Source organism: Acinonyx jubatus, chromosome B4 (assembly GCF_027475565.1).
Source record: "Acinonyx jubatus isolate Ajub_Pintada_27869175 chromosome B4, VMU_Ajub_asm_v1.0, whole genome shotgun sequence".
NCBI lineage: Eukaryota > Metazoa > Chordata > Mammalia > Carnivora > Felidae > Acinonyx > Acinonyx jubatus.
In genome coordinates this window covers 70,214,062-70,240,273 of record NC_069387.1, presented here as the reverse complement: position 1 = coordinate 70,240,273, position 26,212 = coordinate 70,214,062, and the positions used below count along the sequence as shown (strand labels likewise).

General features: G+C 37.8%; 1 protein-coding gene across 6 annotated transcripts in view; it reads right to left on the bottom strand.

Moving 5' to 3' along the window:
- The window catches only part of TMEM117 (transmembrane protein 117), a 483,102-nt gene that overhangs the window by 8,104 nt on the left and 448,786 nt on the right, over nucleotides 1-26,212 (bottom strand). For all 6 annotated transcript variants that reach the window (XM_053226143.1, XM_027035936.2, XM_053226144.1 and 3 more), the window contains one exon: nucleotides 4,974-5,103. In XM_053226143.1, coding sequence (XP_053082118.1) covers nucleotides 4,974-5,103 — 130 coding nt within the window. The remainder of the gene's footprint in view (nucleotides 1-4,973; nucleotides 5,104-26,212) is intronic.

Below are 26,212 nucleotides of genomic sequence, written 5' to 3'. Positions count from 1 at the left end.
ATAAAAGGAATTGCTGCTTTATGTAGAAGTAAACATAGTTAACTCTTAGAGCTGTCTAAATGTGTTGAAAATAGAAACTGCTTCAGGAAAGGTTTAGAAAAATTCACAACTGAGATAATAGCAAGAGATCCTTGTGTACTTTGGATAAATTCATGATCTTTAGAGACTGTCATGGTGAACAGGATGCATCACATTTCCCTATAACAAGCCCCTTGTTAATTTTGTGAGACAGAATATTCTGGATGAACCACTGGCCTGCCCTCCCCAGCACTTCCCGTGATCTGACTGACACAGGAGAGCTCTTTAAAAAACAATCTCTGGGAACTCATTTGCCAGAAATCATGTGCCTATGGAAATAGAAACAGAGGGGTTTTATTCATTATCTTCCACATTCTCGCCATTGTAAAGCACCTGTGCCCTCACACCGCTCAGGAAACTGAAATAGAACACAGACGCTATGGAGGTTTGTTTACTTCTACATTTTCCATTTTTGCCGAAAGGGTTCCCGTGGGCATCATCGTGCCAACAGTGTGAATTCTCTCTTCACAGATGCACAGGCCTTCCTTCTGGCCTTTCCCCCGACCCCCTCCTAATTCACTCAGATGATGGCCACCAACGGGACACTTCCTTTGTCTGGCTGGGATGACAGATGGCAGAGCTTCCACCGGGATTGGCATTAATAGGACTCAGAGGAGCTTCCGAGAGCGAATTGAGAGGCCATTCCTCTCTCGCCTCTGGAGACTTAGTACCTCATATTTTGAATCCATCTTTGCACTCACCTTATAGGTAAAAGGGAAGAGACCAGAGGAGATAGTGGCATGGTTGCAGTTAGCATTTATGTTTAAGAGAGCAACAATGGGCTTGGGCTAAAAGCATCGATGCGACCTAATCACTAACCGCGTATCCCCTTTGTTATGGAAGTCCAAATTCCCAGAAAAAATATTTGAACACACCCTTGGATAGAGAGGATTTATTTTTATAAGCTGCAGCGCAGCTTGTGAAATGAAAGCTCCTACACACTGCAGCAAACCATCTGTCAAGGGGGCTCCAGATGAGCTAAACAGATGCAACAATTCAAGTCATTTCTGAAATGCATGAAGACAACTAGCATGGAGTCAGGATTAGATAATACCCAAATCTTAAATGCTTTTAAAATGCCAATGGGAACTCATCAGTGTCAGATAACCCTCTCCATACAGAGCTCGTCATTGGGAGACATTTTTTTTCCCATTCTTAGCATTCTCCTTCTTGACTCAGAACAGTGGATAACAGTAGAGCATTCAGAAGAGTGGATAAATAATAAAAGAGCCCTCTCTCAGGCTACCTAATGTTTTTGAATTAAACAAGAAACATGAATTCTGGATGGATGAAAGGAAAAGCTTAAGGTAAAAGGAGTGAGAGTTTACTGAGTGCTTACCAAATGGCAAACGGTGTCTAAAATGCCTTGTGCATATTAATTTAAATCTCACAACAACCGTATGGGATATGTACCTCACTGTCCCCATTGAACAGATGAGAAAACTGAGCCTCTAAGAGGTAAGGAACTTGACGAGGGAAATGCCATCAGTCAATGGCAGAGCTGGAGTCTGGGCAGCAAACCTTTACATTCCATTTTCTCAGCATGCCTGAACATTATTTCTAGATCATCAAGAAATGACAGTTGAGGCCATGGTGGCACCATCTCTGAACCCCAGAAAAGAGTCACACAGACTCTTCTAGTGCACAACAAACACAGGCAGAGAAAGCAACAGATGGAGCTGTCTGGGGGTCCATAGGATCCCTTCCTATCCCTGACTTTAGCTTCCTCTGTGGTCACCCAGGTGTTTCCCGACATAGCCTATTTTGGGACCTCTTTTCCTGACCCCAGGTCTGAACTTTCCAGCTCCTGGCAGGACTGTATCCTGTGTCCTTCTCATTAGCACCCCACTCTATGGAATTTTCATTGTCCTTTGGCTTTTGATCTTAAGAGTTGCATGTGAAAATAAATTAAAGCTGGGATGAGAGGAACTGTGACTGTAGCAAGTGTTTCTCAGCAGCAGCGTTTCTCAAAGAGGGGTCCTCTGGCAGCCTGCATCGGCATTATTGGAGGTGCTTGAAGTTCCAGGCTCCACCTCCTACCTCAGGCATCGGGCTCTGCGTGTGCAGCTGAGGGATCTTTTTAACAAGCTGTCCATGTGATTCTCACACACACTGAAATTTGAGAACCACTGATGGGTATAGAGAGTTTTATGCTTAATAACCAAGAGATACTACTCTATTTGCTTATCAAGAAAAGCACTGAGTTTCCCTACCAAAAGAAGCAGAACCTGGAGGAGCTGATCATGTTAGTGTTTGCAGTTGACTTGGGCATCTGCAGGCTACTGACTATTGAGCATATTAAAACACAATATGTACCATGCTTTGGAAATTTTATCTAGGTTTCCCCAGAAACCATTTTCTTACAAAGCAAGATAAAGTAACAGGCCTTTCACAGGAGACTAGCTGCTACTTCAGAGTGTCCTCAGCAACATCTTCAGCAATTAACAGAACAAAGAGAGTAACATAACAAGAGGGGAAAAGTTCAGACTTTCTTCAGCCTCCAAACCTGCCATGATTTTCCTAGAAGTTTTTATCACGGATCTGGGGAGGCACATGATCATCCTACCACAAACTGGATCCGTGATAAAAACTTCTAGTTTTAACTATCTAGTTTATGGTGGAGCCCTTCACCCCAAAGTCCACATGTACCCTATTTTATTTTGGATCTAAACTCCAGAATCCTCAAAGGTCTTACCGGCAGGTCCAGGCACTCAATCATTTGCACAGCCGGTCTCCTGTCTCTGGGAGATAACCTGACTTCACTTGCAGCTTCTCCATCGCAAAGAGTCAGTTCCCAAAGACCAGCACACCTAGGGGAGCTTTTTAAAAGTCCCATTTCCTGGCCTTTGCCCAGACCTACTGAGTTGGAACATCAGCAATGGGCCCAACAATGTGTATATTTATAAGGTTTTCTGGGTGATATGATTATCAGCGTAATTTGGCAAATGCTGCATCAAAGCCTTAATGACAACATATTTCTACCTTCTCCCAAACTTTTTTTAAACATGCAGTCTCCATTATAAGAACTTTGCCAGTCTTTCCTCCTTTTAAGTTTCTAGAAAATAATACTTGGTGGAATGAAGATTTTAGTTCAACTTCATGGGAGGCTTTATCTCAAAGCTAATTACACTGAGGCTTCCGGGACTCCTGTATGCATGTCCCTCTTCCAAGGCACCGAATGTAATTTTTAGCTGTAACTTTGCTTCTTATATTCTTAAATAGAGCATTCCAAATTGTGTAAGCTTTGGGCACCACAAAACCTGAACCTGTCCCTGTCTAAAAATGATAGCAAATATATATGACAAAGCTCTTCAAAATAGCCCCAAATCAAATATTTTTAATAACTTGATTTTTTTTCTTACCAGTGAGTTCCTCTGAATGTCCCTCCCCCTTTTTAACCTGATATTATGCACCGCAGAAGTTTATTTTTGACACGGATTCTGATACTCGTTCAGAGACAATATTAGTGCCATGATGGCCTGGGACAAGAGCTGATAGCAAGAACAGATGGTCCAGGCAGAAGCCCACCCAAAGGGAAATGATGATGCCATGTGTGTGTTAGCTGTTTGAGAAGTCCGAGAGGGTAGCATGCTGTCGAGATTAAGTGGGGACTCTGAAACCACACTATGTGACCTGAACTCAAATTGATTGATTTACCCAGTGAATTTAATAGATGGGCCTCATTCATTTTGAATAGGAGAAGAAACCTGCTGCATCTTCCCTATTCATGAGCTCATTCTCCAATTTAGGAAGGTCGCCTCATGCTCAAAGCAAAAACCAGCCCTCAAGTTGGGAAGCAAAGGTTTTTTGCAGGACTCAGATGTTCACGTGTTCTGTGCTCAGGCTATTTTTACTCAGCAGCACAGACGGTAGTGTAAGCATAGATTTCTTCAGCAGTTTTTAGCAGGTGTGGGATCCTAGGCCATTGTCCTTGAAACACACACACATTCACTCAGTGTAACCGAACAGCTTGGGAACTAATGCCATCATATATGTGACCATTCAGCTGTCTGCTTCTGGTTATTAAAAAAAAAGTATAAAATGTAACTTCAGGAAGACCTTTTATAGATGAGAATGACTGAGAAGTCATGAAAGAATATAATAAATCCTATCGGAGCCATTTAGGAAGCAGGGCATATATGCCCAGGAAATAATCTTGAGGATCTGCAAGAGGCTCACGTGAGAGAAACATAAGCTCTGCCACAGAAGTAGGTTTTATTCAGTCAAATGAGAAGTGGCCAAACTCCCTAAAGGCACATGGTCTGACTGGTGCTCTGGGTTACCACTGTTCCAATCTCAGCAGGAAATGAGGACCAAAGTGTGAAAAGTATAAATGCTGAAAAAAAAATACCGAGCTGCATGTTGTGAGAAAGCAACCAACCTAATGAAGAAAACCAAAGGGGAGTTGTAGATGGAGTTTGGCAGAGATAGCTAAATATCCATGCCAAGAAGTGCGGCCTCCTTCTCCAGGAATAGTATGCTAGAACAGTAGATGTGACACTGATGTGGCTGCTCAGCTAGAGACCACATTTCCTCCCTGACTCTTAAGTGGGGACATCTGATGAGCTACTGTCAATGGAATGTGAATGGAGGGCACATGCTTCTTTCCTGTGCCAAGGCGATTAAGAAAAAGGTAAGCCTTCTTAATCATTTTCTCCATTCTCTTTATTCCCATCTGCCTGCTGGATGTTGAAGTTGGAAGTATTGAAGCCGCTCATAGCCTAAGTCCCGGAATGATACTTTGGAACCCCCAGGTGACCTGGAACCACCTTGCACTGTTACGTGAGAAATAAAACTATATGTATGCATGCCTCTAAAATGTTACTGTTTGATTTTTTATAGCAGCTAGTATTACTCTAAGTAGGAGACAAATTGTGTTTAAAGTTACAACATACCTGTTATGTGAATATGATATTCCTCCTTGAAGATCTTCTGGAAGAAAGGAATCTTGAACTGCATGTGAGGAGTGTGCAACCCAGGAAGATTTACATCAACATCTCCCATAAAATGTGGGAATTCCCAGTCCTGTCAAAGAAAATCAACATAAAAACATATTTGTGATTTGTTTCGTTCCTAAGCAGCAAAACACCAAAAATTGACTTTTTACAAGCACTTATTTTAAAATCATTTAAATGCAGCAAGCTGTTGGATGTTTCAATCTGTAATGGTTATTTTATGTACATTAGGTAGTTGCATGCATTCAAAATCAAAATTAAGTCATAACTTACATCCTCAGATTTTCTCTTTAATGTGGTACTAAGAAGCCAATATAGAATTGATTTGCATCTATACGTGTTTATCTCTTTCATTCTGGAGAACTGATCTTAAATTTTTATAGGGAGGAAGTGATCCATATTTTATAAATATGTGGTAATTTTGTTATATTTTGTTTCCCTACCTTTTAAAAATATGAACCCTCTAAGACTATGTTTTGTGTAAGAGGACAAAGTAAAGAGGATCTAATTCACTTAACCAAGTTTTTCAACTCACATCCAAGGGCCTTTTATTAATCATCTCTGTTGACTTACTACATGCAATGGAAAAATGCCAAAGACTCCTGTCCTGTTCTCTTGCAATTTAGCATCAATTTGAAGCAGATGATGGAGGGCCTGACATGCCAGCAGGAGAGATGAACAATGAATTCATTCCCCAATGATCTTAGTTATTTTCTTGTTGTAAGGCAAAATCAGGAGGGCTGACCCTCCCTCTCCTAAGGAAGGGAAACAGATGCAAATGAGGATATTTTTAGGTGTCTCATCTGCTCTTGGTTTTTGGATAGAGCACCAAACTGAAGTTCACTACTAGCATGTGAAGAAAGAACAGACTAAATAGACTCAAATATGAACATCTGAGGTGGATCCATAGGCATTCATACACATATTTTCACTTTGAATAACTAACTACTAAATTATCAGTCCTATGTTTAGTGAGTATCTTTTAAAAATATTACTTAAAACATAATGGAAAAAATATGCATTTCAGATTTCAATACATTAATTTAAAAAGTTAAATCTTTCCATGACTTCTATATATTCAGCTCATACACATATGCCAATAATAGAGTGGCTGGAACATTACAGCGGCCTCCATGTCCATCCCACTCCCCTTTCGGCTGAGAATTCTGGTCAAGGGAGGATAGGCTTCAGAGAAAAGGAGCCTCTGTGAGTGGCGGTCGCCAGGAAAGTTTTCAATGTCTATTAATTTCATGACCAATGAATCACTTCAAGCTGCTAACAAGAAATACACAAAAAGAAAAATGAAATGATACATCATCTTTTTCTATTGGTGTGTATGCACATATCTTGTTGGTCTCACCTCCCCTTGTTTTTCAGACATCAGCAGTAAGTAGACATGTAATTTGGAAAATTTGGAAATCCCAAAGCATAAGCTGGATCATTAAGAATATTTTGATCTAAAATATTAGTGGAAATGGATTGGTAATAATACTTGTGAATTACTGCACTTTATTAAATTGCATTTTCCTTTATTTTTCGATACTACCTTGCATTTTTTGTTACTTGAAATACTCTTGCTAAAAGAATTGGAATTGAATTTGGTCTTTTGCTAAAATGTAACTGACATCTCCCAAGAAAAATTATGCTTGACACACAAAGGGTCTGATAACCAGAGTATTTTTCCCTTTCCCTGGATAAACAACATAAAGCATTATCAATAGAGCAGTTCTCGTTTTCATTTTTTTTTTTTTTTTTTTTTTTTTTGGTTTAAGGAAGAGAATAGTTCTTGGTAGTGATAGGGCAAGTATAGTTAGTGTACCTTCTTTTTTGAAAGGTGCTCTTGGACTGTTCTCATTTAGCTTTTTATTCCATGAAATGGAAGTTTTCTACCGGGTATGAAATTGGATTAGTTCAAAAGTAAACTTAAGAGATTTCTTATAGAATGGAATCAAAGCTTCATTCACCAAAAAAATAGTTCCTCAATTATTTCCCACCTGCACTTGGAAGAAGATGAATTAAGGAAATTGAGTGTGGACAAAACAGAAGAGAAACTCTTGATCCTTATTTGGATGATGGCATTAGTGGTTTTTGTTTTGTTTTGTTTTCTTTTTGTTTGTTTTTTTTAAAGAAGGGATCAGGACAGGGAGTTCCCTGGAATGTGTGATAGATGTAGCTGGTGCCATGTAAGAAAAGTTTTTGAAAAGAGGATTAATAAAAAAGAGATGGTACATTCTTTTAGAGTCACTCCTTCCATATGATTTTTTATAATCACCCCATCTTGGTTTTCAAAACCCTTTTCCTTAATCTTGGAATTCCCTTCTCTCCTTGCTAGTCCATTTTTGTGCTTCAATTCCTACTCCCACATACTTCTCCAGACTCATGATTGGATCAGTGTAAATTCTGGTCTCACTTGACGTAGAGTGGAATGGTAATAATAATAGTAGTTGCTATAATTTGCAGGAAGTGTGGGGCTTGTCTTAATGGACAGCAGGTATCTGAGGCTGGTGATACCTACTTTAAGTAGGTGAAAGAGGACGGAGGATGGTGTTCTGAATCTCTTTAGGTTTCAGCCTCTTTATCTATAAATTGGGGTTAAATAGGGGTGCCTGGGTGGCTCAGTTGGTTAAACATCTGACTTCAGCTCAGGTCATGATCTCGTGGTTTGTGGGTTCCGGCCCCATCTCAGGCTCTGTGCTGACAGCTCAGAGCCTGGAACCTGCTTCAGATTCTGTGTCTCCTCTCTGCTCCTCCCGTGCTTGCTCTCTCTCTCTCTCTCTCTCGTAAGTAAATATTAAAAAAATTTTTAAGGTAGGTAGATAGATAAATAAATAAATAGGGGTTAAATATTGCGACCTCACGGGCTCCTTGGGAGGATGAGATAATGCATGGACAGCAATGAGCACGGTGCTGGAGACAGAAGGAAGCGACAGGGAAATGGCCAACAAGCATGGCTGGTTTCCCAGCATGATCCCAGGTTCAGTTTTATCCTGAGAGTGAAGCAGAGGAACGTGATAGGTCTGTTTTCAGAATCACACATAGGCTGCTTCCAGGTCCTGGTGAGAAAAGTCAAACGCTGTCTTCCCCTTTCTGCTCTCATCCACTGCACAGTGCTGGCCTCCTGAGGTCTGTGACTGGGACTTCGATCAGAGTGGTGTTCTCCCAGAGGGCACTGGGAGCAGGGCTTTAGGGAAGGTGCCTCTCAAAGAAACGTGAGGCAACCTCAGGGGAAAGATGGAAGGACATGACCAACTTGGTTTCTTGTGCAATGTGGTGACACTGTTGTGACATCCAGAAAGAACTTAACAATGGGGGAAGGGAGGCACTGCTTCTGGGCAGGTAGGAGCTGGTAAGCTAGCACATGAGTAACTAAGAGCTGAGGAAATCTGTGGGCATTTGGCATTAATTATCAAGCACTTGCAATGTTCTAGCATCACCCTAGGCTATGTATTTATATTTTACCTATGTACAAAATGATTGTGAAAGCTTACTATTATTAGCCCATTTTACAGATGAGGAAATTTGTCTTAAAATGATGTACTTGCATTGTGGCAGAGCACAGCCCGAAGAATAAATACCTTCTGTCAGGCCATGCTTTCTGTGTGAACAGTGATAACAGTTACTGTTTTTCACTCTGAACTGGGATTATTTTGACCTGCTCTATCTGTTCTACTGGAGAATCAATGATGACAGTCATCTCCTGCTCGTCTCCCACCAAAAGCCGTTCCGTGAAAACCTTTGAACTGCATCGCTGCCTCCTACCCAAGGGGTCTCATTTTTTATCTGACTCAAATTTGAACAAGAAGACCATGCCTAACTAGTTCTCCACTAAGCACCTGTCCCAGGGATAGCTGGCTTCTAATCACACTGATAAGTTGGGTCATTTGACTAACAGGTCAAATACTGAGATTCATTGATATCAAATACTGAGATTCTCTTGACATTATAACTGGATGTATAGCCAATTTCACACACAGCTTGTATATAAATGCTATGAGAATCATGGCTTGCTTTCTTGCCGTGTAAACGTAAGGCATATACTTTGGACACAAGATGAAAATGTGGAGTTATGAGAATGATGAGGCAAAATGTGTTTAAAACCATGGTAGAGATAGGCTGACACTGTGACTGTACATTATGAAATGCTCATTTAATTTGTTCTTCAAGAAACATTATCAGTAGTAATTCAAGGCTTCCTTACTCCTTTCTGTTAGTAAATCTAACAATGACTACAGAAGTCTATCACATTAATGGTTCAGTGAAGTAAGAGATATTTAGGCCCATCAGCTCATACCTGCCCCTCCACTTCTCATCAGTTCATGGTGACGAACAGACTTCCATCTTTGTATCTTGCTTCATATAAGAAACAGTTAATTCTCATTCCGATGGGCATATTTCCCATATAAAAATAAATGAGCAGTGCCATGGTATATATCTAATCTTATTTCTTACATACTATGGCTTACTCTGCCTATAGCAATAAAAACCACATTTGGACACTGATGTCCAAATTACATTGGGACATGTAATTTGGACTGATGCATCCAAATCTGATTCTGTCCAAATGTGGCCCTCTCATTCATGGACCACATTTGGACAGAATTTCAGGGAAACATTAAGTATATAGGCAAAATGGTCTCAGGATATGCTGGATTCATCATTCCCTCATGTTTTCTCATTGAGACATATGCCTTGGGGCCAAGAGAAAGAACTTGGTACTATGCAGAGGAACTCAAGCTTGAAACCAACACTGTTTTGAATTCCCCAACTGGCATTCAATTTCCCAAATCAAATGAAGAGACCTCATTTCTATTTAGAGAAGCGTTAGAGGATAAAAATGTAATAACACTGACTACCCCACAAAACTAAAGCCATGGTATCAGAGCAGAAGTTTAATGTGTGTGTTCGTGTGGGGCGCAAATATTGGCCACTTGATTTTTTAGGAAATTAAGACAATAGGTTAGAATTTACTGAAAAGTAGTGATCACCATTTCAAAAAGAATTGACAATAAATTCTTAGATGTTAATAAAAATTAGCAACATTTTTTCAGTGGAATAATTTATCTCCTCTTTATAGGCATTAGATTATTAAGCTTTAAATGGTTTCAAAAGATAACTATACAGATATGCTTTTTTTCATCTTCATTAATATCTATTTCTCCTCATATTTCAAAAACGCATTTAGTCCTATGAATATCAGAACATCATCTCACCAAAAATTTCTCCAGCTTGTAAAGTAGCTTTTCTATGTTGCTAGTGTCCTAGCAACAGGATTTTAGGTAACAGTGAACTGTGGTGGCCTGAAGAATTGTACTTATGCTTTGGGTGATATTTTTGTTTCTTATTAAGAATCTCAAGGGCCTGATTTCTTTCAGCAACCCTATCCTTTTAATTGGCAAAGTTTCCTTGGTATCACTTGGCTGAATAAATCCTTGAAAATCTTGACATATAGTAGATTTTGCTTATTTGTTTGTTCCTTGCCTATCTCTCCCATTGGAATGTAAGCTCCAGGGAGCTTACATAAGTTTTCCCTGCTTTGTTCACTGGTCTATTCCTCATACCTGAAGGAATGCTCAGCATATAGTAAGAACTCAAATATTTGTCAAATTGATGAATGGAACTCCTGCAAGTTTAACATATACAATAATCCCTTGTTGGTTTCATGTAAATGGAAACACAGAATGGATTTAGGTAAATAGAGGCAATGCAACACATACTTGTCTTTCTAAAATGATATTACAAATAAATCTGAGGCTCATTATGAAAAAAAAAATTGGTTGTCCCCCCCCGCCCCCATAAACTAGGTATACTGGAGTCATATAGAGCATAACCCAAAGATTAAACCATTTGCCAAAGATCACAGAGGAAAGGAGATGGCAGATAACTAGAGAAAGAAAGTGGTCAAGTGTAAATATTGTGAGATGAGTTAATGTTTGGGGAGTTACTAAAAATGCCTGTTGGGATGATCCAAGACACCCTTTTAGTTGCCAGATTTACAATTAGTGAATGTAAAGAAATTCATGATACATGTCCGATCTAGTCAGAGAACAAAAAAGAGAATGTAAACCAACATGTGATTAAATAAAAGGGGAGGATCATTTCCCACAGTAGGTGATGGCGGGAAGACCGCCAAGGCAAGGCTGTCCATCAGAGATACCCTGCAGTAATTGAGAGTGATGTACAAAAGAGAGATAGTAATTGTGAGTGATGTACAAAAGAGATAGCAGGAAGTTATTCAGATGCCCTTTGACAAACACCTTCTTCTTACATGTTGTTCTTTCATCTTCCTTTAATATTCACTATTTTTCCCCCTCAAGGGCAAATGCATTCTATAATATTTTGAAGTTTTCTCTCAGGAGGCACATTATCTATTTTAAAAGATTTTAAATCTTTAGGGAAAAATCATGGCTTTTCAGTTGAAGTAGGCTTTGTCAACAAGTAGTAGAGATGGCAGATCTCATTCATTGCTAAAACAAATCCCAAGTCCAGCTGTAAAGCCTTACTTAAAATGTTCAAAGAATGTGACTCGTTCATGTGTTTTTGTATATTCTAAGATACCAGTTAACTCTCAAATCATGGTCCAAACAATCTAATTTATCCCAAGGGCCTATTTTGTAATGTTACTTAATATATTTCTTCATCTATAATTTTTCTTACTTGCAAAAGCCAGTAAGAATTTTCCAGGCTAATTTTGAAGCCAACATATATCAATGAGATATAAGCAATGGTTAAATGCCTGTAGAAAAAGCCAATAATAAGTCAAGCCCAGAGTAGATTTGAAAAGTAAGTACAGTTTTTTGTTACTTTTTAAAGACCCTACCATGAGGTTCTGGGAAAAGAGAAGTTGGTTTTTTTAAAGCTTTTTTATATCTACACACCTCGAAAACATCATTCCCTTAGGCACCAAGATGGAAGAGTGTCTGATGAAATGCACTGGGCCTCATTAACAGATGTCCTGCTTTGGCAGACTGATGTGATGAAGGACAAAATAAAAGTCAGTCCTGTAAGTGTTTACAACTAATAGAAATGCATCATGTGGCACCTAGGAATAATGGGAAATCAATACCCCTCACTGGGGTGATACAGTTCACTGGTACACAAGAAAGAGTACTTGACATCTGAGAGACTCCTCTGCGGGGGGATGGGAGGAAACAAACCATTGCCTATGACATGTTGCTGATAACTAAAGTTAGTGCAAAATCTAATTTTTGTTACTGTTTGTTTATTGAGAGAGACAGACAGAGAGAGAGAGAGAGAGAGAGAGAGAGAGAGAGAAAGTGGGGGAGAAGGCAGAGAGGAGGAGACAGAATCTGAAGCAGGCTCCAGGCTCTGAGCTGTCAGCACAGAGCCTGACGCAGGGCTCGAACTCACAAACCACGAGATCATGACCTGAGCCAAAGTCAGACGCTTACCCAACTGAGCCATGTGGGTGGCCCAGTTAGTGCAAAGTCTAAAGAAATACATTCTTATAACTCAATAATGTCCTTTTCAATAAAATTATCCATCAGTTATCAAACAACTTACTTTGCACTTCGTAAGAAGAATGACTATTAACTACCTAATAAATTGGCATATTTTTTACTTAAATGAGAGCTCCTAATAATTAGTCTTTCCCTTGTAAGGAAAGAGTGAAATCTAGTGGAAGGAGGTCCTCAGACAACACACTTTTATGTTATTTGTCAGACACTGGCTGCAGTTCAACAGCACATAGCCCTTTGCTTACTCTGCGCTTTATTGTATTTGCACATTTGGTATGAAATGTCACTGCTCCAGTATCTGTTCTGGCTCTGTGCATGCTGCCAGCAGTGGTCACATTCAATTGTCTGAATGACTAATTTCTTCTATGGGCTATATAGAAAAATTAATTTGCATACTTTCAAAAGAATAGATATTATTGTCCTTGGTAAAATTTTTATTTAAAAAAAATTTTTTAATGTTTATTTATTTTTGAGACAGAGAATGAATGGGGGAGGGTCAGAGAGAGGGAGACACAGAATCTGAAACAGGCTCCAGGCTCTGAGCTGTCAGCACAGAACCTGACGCGGGGCTCGAACTCACAGACTGCTAGATCATGACCTGAGCCGAAGTCGGCCGCTTAACCGACTGAGCCACCCAGGCGCCCCTAAAATTTTTATTTAATATTCAGGTAATTTTTATGTCTGAAAAAATGATAATAGTGGAGATCAGTGGGTAAATGTAATTCAATATAAAAATATTCACTTCACAGATAGAGAGTATGAAGTTGATCTAAATATCAGATGGGTGGTTAAGATAAACCCTGTAGGATTTCTTGCAATGGGTTCATTTCCATGATTATCACTTCCTTCAGGAGTGTCTTGTAGAGCATATATTCTGGTCAGGAGACCAGTCAATCAGCAAATAGCATTATAATATGGTGTCAAAGATTGATAAATACTCTGAAGGAAATCTAGCAGGGTTAGGGGATGAAGAGTAGTGAGTTAGGGGTGGGCGTTAGTTTAGTTAATCAGAAGAAAGCTTCTTCGAGGGTGAACTTTGTATGCAGTACTGACTGGTAGGAAAGAGCAAGCCCCGTAAAGTTGTGGAGGAGAAGCAGATCAGCTAGGAGGAGGATGCAAAGACCCTGAGGAGGGAATGAGATGGGTGTGCTCAAGAAACAGCAAGGGTAGAATGGTGGTAAGAGTCCGAGTGGTGCTGGCTGTAGGAGGAATAAAGACCAGTTAGAGCCTGCTGCAATAGTTTAGCTGTGAGATGGTGGTGGGGAAACATGGGTGGTCAGATATTCAGATCGACATGTATTTTAAAGCTATTACCAACTGAACTTCTGAACTTGCCAGTTGCTAAAACAACCAGTAGCATTAACTGGGTAAGGAAAGATGGAGGAACCAATACACTTGTAGAAGGTAGGGAAGTGGGTAAGAAACCCAGAGATTTTTTTCAGAACGTGAAAAATTAGACATCCAAATGGAGGTAGTGTGTAGGTAGTTGGGAGGCTTAGGGGAGAGGCAAAAGCTGGAGATACAGATGTGGAGTCACCAGTGCATGGATTGACCTAAAGCCTTAGAACTGAATAAAATCATCCAAAAGGACAGGAAAAGAGGAGACTTATCAAGGACTGAGCATTGAGGCACTCCAACATTTAGAAGTTAGAAGAGGAGAGGCCAGGAAAGAAAACCGAAAAGGAATGGCATACATTACAAGAAAAACAGGAGAAAGTGGCATCCTAGAAGTCAGGTGGAAAAAGTGTTTCAAGAAGGAAGTAGTGATTAACTATGCACCTAAAAAAAAACTGAGTAGGAAGACTGAAAATTAAATATAGTACTTGACAATATGAGGGTAGTTAATCTTGATAAGGTCTCTGAGCTCCAGAGGAAGATGATATTGTGGACAAAAGCCTGAGTGGAGTCTGTTCAAAGGAAAATAGGAGATGAGAAGTAGAGGCAATAACACAGAACTCTTATGCGGAGATTTTATTAGTGGGAAAGGATAAAGAATCAGTAACTGGTGAGAAACTATAATTGTACTAATTTCAAAGAAATTTTTTTTTAGTATAAGGTAAATTGAATTTTGGTAGACTAGGGGACTCTGACACCCTAAGATTCCCTTTTCGTATTTTAAGATGAATGTTAAAATCTGTCCACCAGTATGGATATTCTCTGGTTGTTTACAGCTGATGTTTATTCTGATTGGTCAGTACCTCTGCCGTGCCAGTTGATAAATATTATGACCATCACTGTCTGTAAAGTCAAAATAGATGTTTTCCTGAAGAACAAAACAAAACAAAGCAACACTGGGCCAAGTTCATTGTGTCTTGAACGCAGCAGGCTTTTAGAGACAATAAGCCAGATCCTTGCTGCTCTGTACCCAGTGTGGTTTCCTTCTGTTTTACCTTTCAGTAAAGACTTCAGATTCTGGAGCAATCACAGAGTCTCTGCTCTGACCCCCATGGACAACTCAGTGATAACATGAACAGAAAATAAAACCTTTAGAGCAATGGATTTGAACTGTCAGACTTTCCAGGCCTTTCTTCGATGAGTTTTAGGTCAAGAATGTTCATCCTCTGAGCTCTAGAGACAAATTATCAACCCTCAAGTAAGAGAGCAAAGACTAGGAAAACAAGATACATAGGGGCAGGGTAGGATAGAAAGAATAAAATGCATTTTGTTGTTTGAGAATTATACCCTCAGTGAATTGAAAAAAAAATTGAAGCTATTGATAGTTCAAAGGTCAATAGCCAAGAAAAACCTCAAATACATTTTTTTCCTTGTTAGCCACCTATGGGGGAGATATTCTCCCCCCTCAGGGTCCTTTTGGAAAACAAGTTTACATGCTAGGGTAAAGAAGACTTGCATGCATGTTAGTAGTTGCTGCCTTTATATTGACACTATTCATTCAGAGAAACCTGAGGTGGTGACAGTGGGCTAGGTATATAAATTCCCCACAGCACTGATAGAGTGATTGTTAAGTCTACATTTCTTGCAGAAGTTCTCTACAGCGCATTCAAGTCACCCATAGAATGGGATCACACGGATATTCAACTAATTCAGCAGCTATTCAACACCCACTATATGCAAAGCATCTATTCTCAAAATATATCAAATGGCAGTAATAAATAAATACAGTTGTAGACAATGAGAGTCAGTGAGGCTATAAGCCTCCAGCCATGTTACCCAACAGATGGATGGTAAAGAAGAGACCAGATGAAATTTAATTGGTAATCTCTAAACTATACTTCATTACATCCCCCTGAGAACTGTATTTAGGAGAAAGAAAATACCTGTTGAGGAGATTAACTATATTTTCATACTCTATTCAAACTCTAAGCAAGCCAGTATTTGTCATGAACCTACTTTATGCCAACCATCTGATCCACTGTAAACCACCTGCAAGTATATATGGTAGGAAGGCTTTTTATCATTTTACATGGAAGTAACTCAGGCTCAGAGAGCAGTCAGGTAGCTTGCCCAATGCTGCACAATAGGTACCAGAAAGATTTGTACTTAGGTCAGTCTGACTCCAGAGACATTTCTATACAGCATATCCAGCTTTTTCATGACTTTTTCTTCAGGTTCTAATGTCACAATTATCTTCCCATCTAAAAGCCAACTGTCATACCAATATGTGATTCTATCTGATGCTAACTTGCATTTGTAATTTCTTTCTTCCTTCCTTCCTTCTTCTATTTTTCTGTTTTCTTTCTTTTTCTTTCTTTCTTTCTTTCTTTCTTTCTTTCTTTCTTTCTTTCTTTCTTTCTTTCTTTTTCTTTCTTTTTCTTTCTTTCTTTCTTTCTCTTTCCTTCTTTCTCTCTCTCTCTCTTTCCCTTCCTTCCTTCTCCCCCCCCTCCCCTTTATCTCTCTTTCTTTCTTTCTGAGAGAGAGACAGAGAGCAGAGAGAGAGGGAGAGAGAGTCTTAAGCAGGCGCATGTCCAGTGTGGAGCCCAAGACGCACTGCGCTTGATTTTACAACCGTGAGATCATGAACTGAACCAAAATCAGGAGCCTGATGCTTAACCCACTGAGTCCCCCAGGTATCCCCCAAAAAGCTTCCTTTTAATGTGTGTTGCAGCTTAGCTTGAAATAACATTTTCTCTTAATTATTTTGCTACCTAACTTCCATTGCAAAGTAAAGGCATGGCAGTGGATCTATATTTATCCTGAAAGTCATTGACAAAGCCTGCAAAATTTGCAGGCTGAGATACGCATTTAACTCTAGATGGTTTATGACCATCTTAGAATTTTTACTGCCAATGCATGGATTTGGCTCTAAAGTTAGAATATTTCTAGTAATGAATACTCTCTCCCCAACTCCTTTGCACTTCGGTTTTCTCACCTGAGGATATTTTTCATCATGTTTAGGCACTCTGATGGCAGACTCCTATATCATTCCATGGGAAAACAGGATGGATTTGGGGATAATTTAGTGCCCACTAGTGATGGCTATCAAACTTTGTGACTTCTTAAAAAGACAACTTTTATGTTCCTTTGGAACTTGTATGAAGGTAAGATTTGTGCTCCTAACATATCGTGGCTGCACATATCATTAAGTGATAAAATTTTATACTATGTAGGTGATGAGGCAGAGCAAAAACACAAGAAAGAGAACTATAAGGATAATAATATATGTATTTTTGCATAGCAATTTCACAAGCTATTTTATTTTATCTCTAGTTTTCCTTGTTCTGTGTGTTGAACTGTGTCAAGTTACTTTGTTACTTGGAACCCCTTATTTCCAGGATTTAGTCTTCTTGTTCATAATTATGATTAGTAGAAGATGACATAATTTCCATAAATATAACATTATGAGTAATTTTATTCAAAGCCCTTCTTGATATTTGATCCTAAATAGAATACCAGTGTAACCCACACTAATGAGTACATTGTAATGTTATGAGGTTGAAGCTTCACATCTCTGTGCAATATATCAGATTTCTAATGAGATGTGTCATATTTAGAAATGTTACAAGCAATATCCTTGAGCATATGTGGAAACAAGGTAACAGTGGACTTGGGGAAGGTGTTAAAATTTATCAGAAAATAATTTTATGCTACCTCAGGATAATATCTCATAAAATTTTTATTCATAAAAATTGTTAAGCCTATGGTTCTGAAAATTGACTTTTAATGCACAGAAAAACTATATGAAAGAAATCATAAAAACTAAACATAAAAACATAAAATTTTGCCTTCAAGCATTGGATTATACTTGGTGAGTCATAGGTAAATGTGAAATTATTACATTTGTCAGTTGCCAAAGGCTTTGCTTTATGGATATGTGCAAATATACACATAAATCAATTAATATGTTATTTTTCCTATATAAACCCAAGTAGACTTGATTCATTACCTCTCACTAGAGAAGAAGTTGGCAAATCAACATCATTATGAAACTGTTCAGGTGATAGACTATGTTCAGAAATTAATTTTCTGAATAAAGTTTCCAAATTGTTTTCCAGACTTGCTGGACTTAACTCCATCCCACTTCCAGCTCAGATACCTGTATTTTTAAGACTGCATTTCTCTTTTAAACAGCAAATCCACTCTTTAACAGTGACACACACAGACTACAAATTTCAACTAATCACATATCATTTGCCTTTTAGTACAGATGCATGATTGTCTTAGCCAGAAATGGGTATTCTTTAAATCTCTTCTTTGGGAACAATACATATATATAAACAATGTTGAGGTGTTTTAATGAAATGCACCTGCAAGTTATGCTAATTAACTCAGGGTAAGTGAAAGATTTCTTCATTTGTACTTCCTGAGCCTTGATCGTATACATTGTAAAAGAATAAATATAAGAATTCACAATTTTTAAAAACTTTTCTTTTACAAGTCAATGGTCTATCATTTAGCACACCTTCACTGACAATTCTATACCGTGGTCAACAGGTTACTCATGCTATGATCCAAAATAAGGAGATGTCCTCTAAAGTGATTTCAGTGAAAAGAAATAAATTTCCATTTACTAATATTATTAAATATCCTGCTTGCCACACCTCTAGCCAGGCACTATAACTAATGAACAGTTATGACAATGGACACCATGCAATGAGCTAAATGAAATAGTCTCTGCACCAAACACAACTGTTTACATACCTTTCCTCATTTTACTTCTTAAAGAATTCTATAAGGGAGGTTTTCATTTTCCCCATTTTGCAATTGTGAACCGGGGTTCAGCCCACTGCACTACAGCTAATAAGTGAAAGGGTAGGGACCAAATCTTGGGTCTTTCTAGCCTCTGTGTATCCCCAGTGTTCTTTATGCTCCCCAGTGTACTTGGTGAGTAGTAGGAATTTAGCTTGTCCTGGCTCTAAATGATCTATTACTGTCTTGGTCTAACCGTTGTTTCTTTTGTCTCTCTCATCGAGCCCCAAAATAAACTACCAAATTGTGTGGAGATGTTTGCCCATAATTGTTGTTTGTTTCTTCTCTATAACCACAACTACCCTGATTTCCAGTTATTACTTTTCATCGAAACTAGATCTTGCTTCTACCACCACCATTTCTAAGCTAATAAGTGTTTTGTTTTCCTGGTAATAGATAATCTTTTTTTTTTTTTTTTTTTTTACTTTTTCAAAGAATATTTGTATGCTCAACATTTGTTGGTGTCAGCCCTTCTTCTAAGTATTGGTGATATCTCAATGAACCGGGTAGACCTGATTCTAGGCTCTGCCTTTGTGGCGTTTACAGTTTGAGTGTAGGATAAGTATATAAACAGACTCATTTCAGAAAAATGATTAGTACTAAAGAGAAAATAAATCAGGATGATTAGTTGACAGAAGCTACTTTAGATAGGTTAGAAAAGATCTCTGTAAGGATAGAACCTCTCCAGCGAAAGGTACCAGGTACCATGATACATGCTATGGATGCAACAAGGACCAAAAGAGATCAACAGAGTCCCCACCATCAAGTAGCTTAAGTCTAGTGGGAACAAGATAAAACAACTAGTAGAGTGAAATAAGTGGTAATAATGGTTGGAAATAAATTAGGGTCTGAGAAAGAGAATAAAAAAGAGGACAATTGAGGGGCCATCTTGGTAGAGGTGACACCTGAGCTGAGATCTGAGGATGAGAAGATGCAGTCACACAAACAGCAGAGAATATAGAGCAAAGCAAATGCTTAATTATCTACTTGATGCCAGGTACTCTTGCAGGTCCTAGAAACACAACAGTGAACAAAAGCCCAAGTATACCCTGACTTCTTGGAGCTTATACTTGAGTAAGTGAGTTGGACAAGAATCAAATAATGGTGGAAGCAGACCTTGATACTTCTGGGTTAACTTGTATGGTCATGCCCATCTGTCATTTACCTAACCATCACAATATCACAGTTTGGATCTATGTAACTCCTCTTGCTATTCTCCTCAGTGCTAGAACCAAAGAATCTTATGTTATAGCTCCATGATAAACTACTGCATGGTGTTAACTTTTCACACTTACGTGTTGATTATATGCTCCTTAGAGATATACTCAGTCCTTAGCACAATGCTGAATACACAGTAGGAAGTAAAACGAATTCAATTGATTATTCACCAACATTTGTTAAGTGCTTACTATGTGCCATAAATTTTACAAGGCCTTGAATACCAAAGATATGAATCAAACTTCCTGCCTCCAAGAAACTTATCTCCTAACAGAAGAAGTGAACACGTTAAATAACACTTATAAGGTAATATGGATGCACTGTAACACAGGCATAAGGCAGGTTCCCCTATGGACCGACTGGAAAAGGAGTTCCTCATTCAAACCGTTAGGAAATGAGTAAATTAGCCAATCATTCTCTATCTTCCATTTTCATAGTGACCATAGGCTATTAAAAGTATGTAGATCATCACCACGCAATAGGACTAGGAGGTAGCCGTATGCATTGCTCATCTTTGCTATAATTTGTGGAGTTGTTGGTTTTAAACACAGACCAGATAAGCTTTTCCCAGTAACTTTGGTTTATCTAAATTTAGGTTAGCTGAAGATCATCTTTCACAGATGCACTTTTCTTAGAACATTTTGACTTCAGTCTTATTTTCCCCAACCAAGACCCTGCTTACTATAAGTAGTAAAATAAAAATGCAACCTATAGAACTGCCACAATGCTCAATGCATATCATTTGAATACTACTGCTGAACAATAAAAAATGGGACTGGTTTGCAAAATTCCTGGGAGTTAGCAGAATTGTTTTTTTGTGTGTGTGTCCCACATTAACCTGAGTCATTTTGCAACATTGCTTTCAACCATGAAACAGACACAAATGGTCATATGATTTCAGATCAGCAAGAATATTATTGAGAAAAGTTACTAAAACCCCAAGATTTCCAATTCCATGGTTAAGGCTGTATGCCTTATTCATATTTAAGCTAGTATTGACTTCAAATTCTAGTCATCATTTAGATTGATTGCCATTTTGAGTAACATTAGCCAGGCAGTTTCCTTGGTCAGTATTTACATCACACATCAATATTTTTTAATGTTTACTTTAACCAAAGCCAATATTTTTTATCCTTGACTCTTGAGGTAATTACTTTGGTAAATGACTATGGCATAAATCAGATAACCATATAACAACTCACCACAGAAAACAGTTATGCACATATCATTTTCCTCAATACCTCTATAAGTAATAAGAAAACTTTACAATCTCATTTACCTTCTTGAAACACGACTTCAAATATTGGTATACATATACACACTTTCTTAATTATATTCAGAGAACATTCAAACATGTATGTTAAAATTAAGAGGGCAGAGAAATTATGTTCTGCTGAAGTAAATCTACTTTTCTACATCTAGTACAAATTTTTTTCTATAAGATTCAACTTTTTCTTTTTTACCTAGTTTCACACTATCAAAGTAATTGAATTAAATGAAAAGAAATAAAATCAAGCCACTTGTCTGTGCATAGACAAAAAACTTCACTTTTCGCTTTTAAGTAGCTGCTTTGTCAACCTACAAATACAGTTGGTCTTTAGATAAAGTTATTTTCTTATTCTTTTTCTTATTTACATGTTAATTTGGGACTGTGTTTATGCAGTCATGTTTTAATGTACTTACATATCCATATTAATCTGATAGTTCTAGATCTGGCAATCTTCTCTGCTAAGGAAATAATTTACAAAAGAAAAAATCCTTATACATAAAGATAGATTTCACTGTGTTTTTATTTATTAAGGTGAAAAAGTGGAAACAACCCTGTGATAGAAGAAGGAAACAAATTATGGTCTATCATCCCATGGAAAATTATATGGCTCCTCAGAATTATAATTATGCAAACTTTATGATACATGGCTAAGTGAAAAGTACACAATACAAAATTGAACATACACTATAATTCTAAGTGGAATCTTGAATACACACAGTAAACAAAACAAAATAAAAATTAGCAAAAGACATGGAGATAATATACCAAATTTGTTCTGTTATTGTAGTAAAATTACAGATGGTTTGAAAATCCCTTGCTTTTCAAATTTCTGAAGTGTCCATATATTATTTTAATTTTGTCATACAAATATTTATACACACATTTCAGTCACTTTCCCCGTTTTCAGAGCAATTCCTTTTTTTTTTTTTTTGGCTTTAAATCTCTAATTCCAACATAGTCAATTTCTTCCTTTAAACTCTAACCTCATCCTCTTATAAATCTTGCTTTTATTCAATCTTACTTTTATTTACTTTTGGCTGAAGCAATTCTTTTTCAGCTCTGGGTTCAAAGGGGTTATAATATCACCTCTGTTCTCTCAATGTCCCCAGTGTGCTGTGAGATTTAATGAGATAATGTCCATGCAGCACTTTCTGTTCCTTACAGAAGGGTGCTGTATAAAAACAATGCATTATAATTATTTATGTTATTATAAAACCCAGAGGATATTAGACCTACAATTTGCCACAAGCAGATAGGGTTGGACCAATTCCAAGTGCAGGCTGGGCAATGTCCCTTAATGCCAAACTAGAAGGAGGGATTTCTGGGGCAGGAGGAAGTTGCTCCCTGCTAGTTGTAGCACTGTGCAAATCCCCAGGTGCTCTCAATCTTAAAAACAATATGTTTTGGGTTTAATGTGCAATAGTCTAAAAATTACAGTAGGTCATTTGTATTTACTTGTTATGCCACTCCACCTCTCTGTCTAGTTCCATTTGAATACGTTCCCAATTATTTATGGGAAATAAACTTACAGAGCCAGCGTTAAAAAGTAGATGTTACTGATTACTAGAGATCATAAGATGATCTAAGGAGCTGTGTTCCAATAAACATAACTCAATTTCTGAATTGACTTAGAGGTAATTTAGTAAGGCCACCCCATACCTGTATGAATCCTTTGTCTAGCTGCTGACAAGTGGTCAACCACTCTGTGAGCATTTCTAGAGAAGAGTTACTTGCTACTTCCTAAAAAGGCTATGACACTTAGAATGTTCTACTCTACATTTAGTCAAACTCTGTCCTCCCATACTTCTGCTTCCTGAAGCCACACTAAGTGTCAATCCTCTGACTCAGTCATTCCACTATGCTTTTTCTTTCATTCATTCATTCACTCATTCAGTCAGTCAATACTTATTCTGTAGCCATTTGTCCATGCCCTGAAAGGTTCTAAAGACACAAAGGAGATTATGACACTTCTTTCTCCTAGAGCATCTCACAGTCTAATGGAGACACAGACATCAAGAGAGATAAATTATCATAAATATGGTAAATACTATGTTGCAAGTAGGGAGTAAAGTGCCAAAGGACAGAAAACAGGAAGAGAGGAATCCTGCATGAGAACATTCAAGCAGGTTTCCCAGAGAAGGTGATTTTGTTCTCTGTTGAAAAGATGACTAAGACTGGCTGAAATTTTGCTAGTTGGAGAAACTGTGAAGAAACACAGGAATAGATCCAAATGGGCAGGGATGGTGAGGAGCTCAGTGTGGCTGCATCTGAGTAGAATGGATAAGACTGAAAAGGCCAGTGGGTGAGGGCTTTATTTTCAAAGCTTTCAAGACTGGACTTTACGCCACATGCAAAGAAGCCAATTCTGGGGCTAATGAAAAGCATGATCAGATCTGTCTTCAGGGAGATAATTATAATAATAATTTGGTAGGTTACTGACTAGAGTGCAGAGAAGTTATTGCTACAGTCTAGATAAGACATGATGAGGGCCTACAGTCCAGGGGTAGGAAGACAGGAGTGAGATATGAGAAATTAATAATGACACTAATGTCAATCTATTGGATATAAGAACCAAAGGGGTGGAGAAGCAAGAGGTAAATCTATTTTCCTAACTTGAGAGCTGGATAGTGGTATCATTAACTATAACCACAACCATACCACAACAAAATACAGGAGGTAGAGCAATCTGGGGGAGAATGGTAAGGCAATAAAATAAGTTCTGGCTGTTAGGTAAGAGGTTCCTATAGGATAGTGAAGTGGTGATGTCCAGAAGACAACTGAAAATGTGGATCTGCAGCTTGGAGAAGAAGTCAGAGCTGGAAATAGACTGAAAAAAATATTCCAAATAAAATAAATAGAACAAAATAGTTTAGATGAACTCAGTTGAATATCTAGTGAGGCACTACTATGATCTCTCTTATTCTTTTAAGGCTGTTATTTCTTCCTAAGATGCTATTGACACCATGAACTCATTCAGAAGATAATAATATAAATGTGAAATGGATGAAAGGAACTTAATTTAACTACATTTTGCTTTTTTATAATTTTGCATTTAGGTTTAGTTGAGTTGTGGTTTATAAGCGCAGTTCTTCTTGTTTATCTGTTGTATATGTAATCCTATAATTTGTCATTTTTATTCTAGCACACAAATTTATCTTCTCTAAGATACACTCAAAAGGAAGAGTAACTTAAGGCATTTCAAGACCTCTTAGTCTTAAAAAAAATTGCCTCACCACCCCACACATACACTTGGAAGTCAACCAGTGGGTCTCCCAAATGCACATAAACACAGTTCTCTCTTTTACCAAGTAGCATCGGCCTTTTCCTTTATTTTGTCTATTCTGACTCACAACAGATATCAACTACAGAGGACAATGTCCATTAACTTTCTGGAAAAGTGCTGGAAAGACACTAAGGATTCTAATTAGCCTCTCTCTCTCCATGGTTAGAACTGCTGGTTTTGCCTCCAGCTAACTATTGCCGAAGATGTTCCTGTTCTGCTACTTCTCAGGATCTACCACTAGGCTGATCCATCCTCATTCTTTCTGTTCTAGGCAACCCAGTCTTCTGGTGCTATATGTAGGTTACTTCCATCAAGATTCTCTGTGTCAACTTTCTATTCCTGTAGGATGGATTATTTCCCAAAATACTCCTCAGTCCGTCTTGCAAATGGAATCTTGACAGGCCAATCTCCTAGGACTCTCCATACATATTTGATCATATCTGATTCAAGGTAAATACAGATTGGTTGATTATGGGTAATGCCATACATTTCAAGTGGAATAACCGGAACAGTCTAAATAACTTCCAAAGCCAACGAAAGGGAATTGTCAAATCAAACAGAACTAAATCTTTTGATGTCTCAGACTTTCATTTTGAGAAACTCAAAACACTATTTCACTATTAATTCAAACAGAAATTTGATCATTCTAAAGCAATATCAAACAGAAGAGAGACAGATTTCGAAACAAGTACATACAGCTAAAAAGGCCAACTTGTACAAGAAAAACTCATTTTTCAAGTTACTGTGCACCATTTAATTTTTACAACATCATGCATGAAATTTTAGTTACCTCAGCCTTGGGAAATAATAATAAAAACAGCACCGTATATCCATTTACTTTGGGTCTACTGATTTTATTATTTTTAATACTAATAAAAAGTTATATAATATAAGTATGCTGGCCAGATTAATTCTAATTGCATTCTTTTCCCAATGATTATGGTTCTGCATGGAATTTTCGAAAGTATTGAGAAAACATAAAATTTCTTCCTATGACTAGTTCTCTTTACAGCTTGATACAACTAAAAATTGTTTCCCAAATTAAAAGCACTTTATTTTATTTTCAGTGAATTTTTTTTATAACTTGTAGTTACCATGCATATATGTCTGACTTAAAGAACAAACAAAAGGGAAAAAGGCATGAAAAGTGAATAAAAATAAAAGGAAGATAAATCTGTTTACCAGCTTCCTATCTGACCCCAATGCAGAAAAGGCTTTACTAGGGCAACTGCTGAGAAATGCAATTCCAGTTTTTGTTTTTGTTTTTGTTTTTTTTTTATGCCACAGTGATATATCTACCAATGCCAGTGCTGTGTAGAGAACAGGATTGTCATCTTAAAAGCAGTTTAGTTTTCAGAAATCACTTGGGATAAGTTGTTAGAATGCTCTAGACTACATTCTAATTGCTATAATTCACTTGGATTTTGACAAGTGCAATAATTTTATGTAAAGTTAAAAATAAATTTTATTAAAAATCCACAAACAAAACAAAATTAATTTTTTCATTTTTTGTATCAGATTTTTGTATCAGAATCAGAATTTATTTGTAGGCCTTGAATGAATACAAAAGCAATGTCAGGCAAGTCTTTCCTAATGAAGACAGGCTAGTCCCAGCAATAAATTATTTTCATAGGAGACAGAAATAATTTTGAGAATCTTAAAGACAATATCAATGATATGGGCGTATCCTTTGGATAAGGACTGGGTCAGGGGAAAACACAATCCACTGGCTGGCTCTACCAGCCTGTATTTCATTTCCTTAAATAGATGTTTGAAGAGGAGATCA